At 52.6% G+C, this 8,238-nt stretch overlaps 1 protein-coding gene across 4 annotated transcripts in view; it reads left to right on the plus strand.

The window, feature by feature from the left end:
- Window positions 1-3,982: 3,982 nt before the first annotated feature.
- LOC140207246 (uncharacterized) overlaps window positions 3,983-8,238 on the plus strand; it is a 14,963-nt gene continuing 10,707 nt past the window's right edge. For all 4 annotated transcript variants that reach the window (XM_072275687.1, XM_072275686.1, XM_072275689.1 and 1 more), the window contains exons 1-4: window positions 3,983-4,065; window positions 4,807-4,893; window positions 5,376-5,447; window positions 7,111-7,230. In XM_072275687.1, the coding sequence (XP_072131788.1) occupies window positions 4,827-4,893; window positions 5,376-5,447; window positions 7,111-7,230 (259 nt within the window). In that variant the 5' untranslated portion in view covers window positions 3,983-4,065; window positions 4,807-4,826. The remainder of the gene's footprint in view (window positions 4,066-4,806; window positions 4,894-5,375; window positions 5,448-7,110; window positions 7,231-8,238) is intronic.

An 8,238-nucleotide genomic window follows, 5' to 3' on the forward strand; every position in this document is an offset into this window, starting at 1 on the left:
CCTGCCAATCTGTACCTGTACGACAATTTCATCCACCTTATTGCTTATGCTGCGTGCATTTAAGTATAACACCTTAAGACCAGTATTTGATACTTCTCGCTTTGATTTCACTGCAACTTTTTTGCACTGCAACTCATTCCAATGTCACACTGGTGGGGGGCATTGGGAGCAAGAGTGGACCCAAATGCAAGACACATCTTGAGAGGCTACTTAGATTTAGTTTATTGTTCGATACCTGGAGAGCAAGGCAGGAGCGGGAAATACCGAACTGGACAGGGACTCAGGACTACGACTAGGCTGGGATCAAGGGTCTGGGCTAGGACTCGGAATCGGCTCCCAGAACTGGAGGAGACTTGAAGAGACTAGGGTATAGGCTCCGAGCCACAGACTCGGCAAGTGCTCAGTACCTGGGTCTTGCCATGGTCTCGGATCCCAGAACCAGTCAAGGACAGGACATGGGCTAGGGAGAGGAGGAACATAGTAACACAGATCCTCGGTCTCGGGGAGCAGATACAGGGAACCATGGGCACATACACAGAACACAGAGTCGGGACCCCTCCTTGCGTACAGGACATAGGGCCGGGACTCAAACACAGAACAGAGAGTCGGGACCCCTCCTTGGGTACAGGACATAGGGCCGGGATCGCACACAGAACAGAGAGTCGGGACCCCTCCTTGGGTACAGGACATAGGGCAGGGACTCATGACCCTCCGCTGGGTAACGGCAAGACGGCCTGACTTACCCCACGGAGGCAAGGAGGCAAGGACAAGACAAGACAAGACATGGCTCCCCGCGGGGCAACGGCAAGACGGCCTGATTACCCCACGGAGGCAGGACAAGACAAGACATGACTGCCCGCGGGGCAACGGCAAGACGGCCTGATTACCCCACGGAGGCAGGACAAGACAAGACATGACTGCCCGCGGGGCAACGGCAAGTCGGCCTGACTTACCCCACCGAGGCGGGGACAAGACAAGACAAGACCAACACGAATGAACACCAGACAGTACCTATCTAGCTGCAGCGATGGTACTACACCGGAGTGCAGGCGGGGGCTGCAGACAAGGGCTAGAGGCGAGAGGGGCAGAGAAGGGATTCAGACAGGGGGGTTAGGACAGGAATCACAGACCACCAGGGCCAGGACCTGACTTAGAACTGGGAAGCCGCCAGGGTCAGGACTCGACTTGGTGCTTGAACGCCGCCAGGACTAGGACTTGAGTTGGTGCTTGCATGCCGCTAGGAACAGGACTCGACTTGGTGCTTGAATGCGACAGGACTAGGACTTGACTGGGTGCTTGCATGCCGCCGGAGACAGGACATGACTTGGAGCCTCCGGGTAGTGGCGAGCTCTCGACTAGTCCCGGGTACTGGACAGCGTTTCTTGATTCCCTCCGGCAGGTTAACTGACGGACCCACCTCAGCGAGGAAACTTTGTAGGCTCGCTATGGCGAGGTAACTGGACAGGGTTGCTCCGGTGAGGAGAGGCGAATTTCCGGCACTCGCTTCGGCAGAGATTCGGCTTGTTCCTGCCTGGTGACATTGGCCGCCGTGACTTTGCAGACACTCCCGCGCCGAACGGGTGAAAGCAGGAGATTATAAACTACCGGTTCAGCCGTGCGTTAATTGCCTCTAAATATCAAAGTCGACGGACACGGGAAAACAGGGAATCAACCGTCCAGATCGTATCATAAACAAGGTAAATTTAAAGGCACCCCGATCCGGACCATGACACCCAATGGCTACAAATTTGCCCCATCACCTGCCTGTCTTTCCTGAAATCTTTACTGCTCATTATATTAGATTTATTTCTGTTTTCCCTTCCCTCCGCTCTGTCATTCCGGTTTCCACCCCTTTGCCAAATTGGTTTAAACTCTCCCTAACAGCTCTATTAAACTTTCCCGCCAGGATATTTGTCCCCTTCGGGTTTGGGGGTAACCTGGCCATTTTGAGCAGGTCATACTTCCCCCAGAAGAGATCCCAATGTTCCAAGAATCTGAAGCCCTGCCCCCTGCACCAGACTCTCAGCTACGCATTCATCTGCCTGATCCGACTATTCTTGCCCTCGCACAGCCCAGGATCTGTAGCTTGTTGATTCGAACTGAGGTAATAATTGTGCTGAACGCTGAGCTGTTGCCAGGTAACCGCAGCCTGACGTAAGTATTGCTATTTTCCAGATGGTCCGGGGCCCAGAGGAGAGCAACTGAGATGACAACAGTAGTAGAACTATTGTGGAGACAGACACATTGCAGAGGGTCGATGTCCTTCTGCATGGAGGCCAGTGACCTGCTGTATAACAGAGGGATCTGTTCTGGGACTCCTGCTCGTTGTGAAAGCTGGAAGGTGGCTTAGTCTCTTTGTCAATGTCACAAAAGTTGCGGGTGTTGTGGATAGTGTGGAGGGCTGTCAGAGATCACTGCGCGATATCGATAGGATGCAGAACTGGGCTGACAACTGGCGAAAGGAGTTCAACCATATCAGTGTGAAGTAGTTCATTTCGGCAGGTCAAATATGAAGACAGGACTTAATATTATTGGCGAGACTCTTGGCAGTGTGGAGTATTATAGAGATCGTTGGGTCCGTGTTAAAAAGGCTTACGATGTATTGGCCTTCATCAACCGTGGGAGGTAATGTTAAAACTATAGAAAAACTTGGTCAGACCGCACTTGGAATAGTGTGTTCATTTCTGGTCACCTCACTACAAGAAATATGTGAATACTATAGAGAGGGTGCAGAGGATATTTACAAGGCCGTTGCCTGGATTGGGGAACATGGCTTACGAGAATAGGTTCTGTGAACGCGGCCTTTTCTCCTTGGAGCTACGGAGGATGAGCTGTGACCTGATGGAGGTGTATCAGATGATGAGAGGCGTTGATCTTGTGGATAGGCAGAAGCTTTTATCCCCAGGGCTGAAATGGCTAACACGGGAACACACAGTTTTAAGGTGCTTGGAAGTAGGTACACAGGAGATGTCGGGGGTAAGGATTTCACACAGGGAGTGGTGAGTGCGGGGAACGCACTGACAGCGACGGTGGTGGAGGCTGATACAAACGGGTCTTTTAAAGGCTCTTGGATAGGTCCATGGAGCTCAGTAAAATAGAGGGCTATGTGATAGGGAAATTCTTGGCAGCTTCTGGAGAAGGTTACTTGGACGGCACCACATTGTGGGCCGAATGGCCTGTAATGTGCTGTAGATTACTATGTTCCAGCCAATAAACACTAACGCGTTATCTTACACTCGATGGTCGCAGAAGCAACTTAGCCCACCCTCCCTGAATACTGGGATGATCGTCGCCCTTTTGAAGCGGATGGGATGCTTCCAATGCAGAAGTGAGAGACTGAGGAAGAGGCTCGGGCAATCCGGTCTGTTGGTCGGCACAGGTCTGCAGGGCCCACTCCAGGTACACCATCGGGGCCCGACACCTGGTGAGCGTTCACCCACCTCAAGGGCGTTCTGGCCCTATGCCCCGAAACAGAGATCGCAGAAAATCTCTCACCCCTCACCACTGACCAGCTGCATGAGCTCCTGACAGCGCTGGAGTATCCGGCCCCTCCATAATCCCTTACACCGACTCTCTGTCACCGACTACCCCTTTCTACCTCAGAGTAATCCCCCGTCTCCATCACACCCTCCTTTCCCTAAACCTCTATTAAATCCTTCACCTCCTTACTCGACTGTACCGATCTCCCTCATCCCCAAACTCCCTGAAGCTACTCCCTGTTTACGTAGACCACTCCATCCCCAGCAGACCTCCAGATCTCTGGGTCCAACCCAAGCCCCTCCTCTCCAATTCACCCTCTCTGTGTTCACCGGGATTTCTGAGTACGATAGGGTTTTACTCCCCTTATATCGGATACCGGTCTCTCGGTTCTGAGGCTCTCAACAGTTCTGTGTGGATAAAACTACCATGTGATTCCTCTCCTATGTGCAATCTCACCACCCGGTCCCCGCCCACTCCACGCCTCCGCTTCCTTCCTCTTTCCTCTGCTTCGCAACGGCTCTCAGACACACACACACGGAATCTTAGAAGCAGACACACAATTCAAGACTTCAGGAACGGCTGGAGGTAGGGAGGTGGTGGGGAAGGGTGGAATGGTGAGAGGGAGAAAAGGAGCGGGTGGGGGTGAGGGTGGGAGTGTGAGAGACAGGTGGGGGAGGGGCACGGAGGGACGAGTAGTGCAGGGGGAAAGAGGAACGGTGTGGGGGAGGGAAAGGGGAAGCGAAGGAGGGTGTGACAAAAGGGACACAAACAGGAAGTAGCGAGACGGAGTGAACGAGGGGGTGAGGTGGGGAATTGCACTGCAGAATGTGAGAGAGGGATGGCTGTCCCGAGCCAAAAAAAACACCCAACGCCTTCCCCACCTTCGACAAGTCGGAAGCGATAAATATGGTGGGAGATGTGGAAGGAGACAGAGAGGGAATGCAAGAGAAATGAGGAATGGGACATAGGAGAAAGAAGGGGAAGGAGGGAGAAAGAGAAAGAGAGAGAGAGAGAGAGAGGGGGGAATGAGAGGGAGAGATAGATAGAGAGAGCGAAAGAGAGAGAGAGAGAGGGGGGAATGAGAGGGAGAGATAGATAGAGAGAGTGAAAGAGAGAGAGAGAGAGAGAAAGAGAGAGAGAGAGAGACTGCTGTGCGATAAGGAAGGGAAGACAGAAAAGACAGAGGACGAGGAAGAGAGAGAATGGGTTGGGTTTGTGTCCTGTGTCCAGTCACTCTCCATATCACTCTTCTCCCTCTATTTCACACTATCCTGCCCCCACCACATTCATCCCACACACACTCAATCACTCTCCTATCCCTTTCAGGAGATCAAGAACTCGATACGATGGATGAGAGCGAGACCTACGCGAACATGCGTTTCACAGGAGCGGACTCACAATCTCCTTCGAGAGGTGAGTGATGCAGAGAGAGGGAGAGAACTAAACACTGTGTCTGACACCCTGGAAATATGAGATTGGACAGCGTGTACGGAGCTCCACACTGTGTCTGACACCGGGGAGGAGGGTTGGTCGGTCAGTGCTGAGGGCGCTTTACTCGGTGCCTGACACCAGGAGCTTATGACGAGTCGCTGTGAAGGGAGATTTGCTCAGTGACTGACTCTGGAATCTGTGAAGGGACAGTGTGGAGAGAGATTCACTGTGTTTCTCTCCAGGAAATAGGTGATTGGACTGCGTGGAGGAAGTTTTACTCTGTGCCTGCCCCAGGAGGGTGTTATGGACAGTGTGGAGGGAGCTTCAGTCTGTGTTTGACCCCGGGAGTGTGTCATGTGAAGTTGTGGAGGGAGTTTTACTCTGTGTCTGAACCCGGGAGTGTAACATGCGACGGTGCGGAGGGATCTTCAACCTGATTCTCACCCTTACTGTTGTGTTCCCAGCTGAACCTGATGTATCGTACGTGGAACTTAACGTCACGGCCCTCTCCGCTCCTCGGGTCCGGAGAGATGGAGGTCAGTATCATTTTTGTTGAATTGACTGTGTTTAGGTAACGTGTCCACTCCTGTCGAGAGATCTCAGCGCATGCGCACAGTTGACCCTAATGATAAGCTGCTGTAGAATAAGACGGAGGGAACCGGTGGCTTTGGCCATGATGTGGGAGGTCTGTGGGAGTGTCGGTGTGGAGGGTGCGCTCTGTGAGGTACGGTGGGTATTCAGCACCATGGCAACATGGAACTGTGTTTGGTGGGGACGGTGCGGTCTGCGAGGAGATGTGTGGACGAAGCGTTGTGGGATCGGGAATGGGGCAGTGCTGTGGAAGGCGTCGGAAAGGAGGGGTGCTCTGGGAGGCGTGGAGTGGTGGGTGTGCCATAGAATTGGGTGAGGAGGGATTGCCGTGTGAATCATCGGTGAGGATAAAGAGAGATTGAGGATGGGGAGCTGTGTGGGGCACGGAGCAGAAGGAGCACCGTTGGAGCGGTCGGTGAGGAAAGGAGGGACATCTGTGGGAGGGGTTGGCAAGTCGGGAACACCATTGGAGGGGTGCTGAGGACGGTGGGGTGGCATGGAGGAGGCGGAGAGGAGACAGCGTTGCAGAATTTGAACGATCCTCCGCAAATTCTAACCATCTTTCCCTCTCTTCTGATCACCCTGTCTCCCTCTTTCTCTTCTCCTATACCTCCTCTCTCTCCCTACTTCTCCTCCCTTCTCCCCTCTCCTTTGCCCCCTTCTCCTCACACCTCATTCCCTCCACTCTCCCTTCCCTTCTAAACCGCTCCATCTTTTCTACCACTTTCTCCCACTACCCCTCTCTCCATTCCCCTTCTTTTGCCCACTCTCTGTAAACTCGCTCGTCTATCAACACCCCTCTCTCTCTCCCCATCCCTCTCTCCCTTCCCACTAAACTCTCCCCTCCTCTTTCCCGCCCTTCTTCCACCCACTCCCCCTTTTCCCCCAATATCAACCACTCTCCCTTCCCTCACTTGCCCGACTCTCCGTATTGGCCCCTCTATCACACTCCACCATTCTCCCTTCCTCACTCTCGCTCTCTCCTTCGCACTCTTTCCCTCATTCTGTGCTCATTCTCTGACCTTCTGCAATTTGCCCCGTTTCTCCTTCCTTCATTTTCTCCCTGTTCTCTCCTCTTCGCCCCATTTTCCGCTTATCTCCCGCTCCGCAACATCATCTCTTTAATGATCCCTTCCCCTTTTTCCCTCTCGCTCATGCTTTCCCTCCGCTCCCTTCACCTCTCTCACATTCTCTCTCTTCTTCTGCCTCTTACCCCCTTGCACTCCCAATTTTCTCCTTCCATCTGTCTCCTATCTTCCTCCGCTCTCTTTGCTTTCTCTCGCCCCTCTCCCTCTCCCTTCCGTTCTTCCCTCTGCCACTCTCTCCGTATCTCATACCCATACTCTCTCCCCATTCACTCACTCCCAATTTGTCGTCCATTGCCCCTATCGTTCATCATTGTCTCCTCTTTTCCATCCATCTCTCATCCTTTTTCTCCCCCGTCTTCACCCGTTCCTTCAACTTCTTTCTCTTTGTCTTTCATCCTTTCTCCGCTTCACTTAACATACTCTCTCCCTGCTCTCCCTTCGCCTCTAACTGCTCGCTGTCGCTGTCCTCACTCCTCTTTCTCTTCCCTTTTCTCTCATCCTCCCTCGGTCGACGCCCCAGCTGGTCTGAGCTCCACCTACGCAGAGGTGAACTGTCCGAAAGACGAGCCCGTCATCGGTGAGGACGAGGCCCCTCCCATTGCCGCAGGATCCCGCAAGCAGACAACCAATGCCCAAACAGGTCAGAGTTCACCATTATGACCTCATTATGTCTTATGCGGAAGTGTGTGTATTTTTAAGTGCTTAACATTTCTCTCCTTCAGCTACATTTCTTGCATCTCGTTCCACATACGGACCGCCAATTGGTTACAAACTTTTGTCACAAGGGTACCCAATTATTTTTTTACTCTCTCACTTTCTGCGTGTGCACTCTCTTGCGCGATTCTCCTTGATATGCGCATTCACCCTGTCTGTGCCCCTCGTGGTTTTATACACCTCTGTAAGGTCACCAGTACACTCTAAGGAAGAATGTCCCTCTGTAAGGTCACCAGTACACTCCAAGGAAGAATGTCCCTCTGTAAGGTCAGTCCTACGCTCCAAGGATTATGGTTCAGAACTACACGACATCTCCTAACTAGGTCCCTGGAGTCCCCGCAACATCCTCGTAAATTTCCCTCTGCACTTTTTCCAGCTGAGTGACATTTTTCCTGCAGCACGGCCAACAAAGCTAAACACCCAGCTCCGATTCCGGCCTCGCCGGCATCTTGTACAACTGCAAAGTGACTTCCCAACTCCCGAACTCAGTGCCCTGACTGGTGAACGCGAGCGTGCCAAACACCTTCTTCACCGCCCTGTCCACCTGTGACTCCTGTCCTTCTACGGCCTCCTTCCTTCCTCAAAGCTAACTCTCTTCCATCAATCTCCACAGAGCGCATTAATTCAATCATCCAAGTCTTTGACATAATATAGAAAGGAATAATTCACAACACGGAACCCTGTGGAACACCACAAGTCACCGGCAGCCAACCAGGAAACACACCCTTTATCCTCACACTTTGCCTTCTGTTCATTTGTGGTCGCCCCATTATAGAAAGGATGCCGAAACTTTGGAGAGGCTGCAGAAGTGGTTTACCAGGATGCTGCCTGGATGAGAGGGCACAAGCTGTGCGGAGAGGATGTACAGAATTGAGTTGTCATCACCGGCTCTGAGGATGACGAGAGGAGATCGGATAGAGTTTTGTTAGATTAC

The sequence above is a fragment of the Mobula birostris genome, chromosome 13 (genome assembly GCF_030028105.1).
Source record: "Mobula birostris isolate sMobBir1 chromosome 13, sMobBir1.hap1, whole genome shotgun sequence".
NCBI lineage: Eukaryota > Metazoa > Chordata > Chondrichthyes > Myliobatiformes > Myliobatidae > Mobula > Mobula birostris.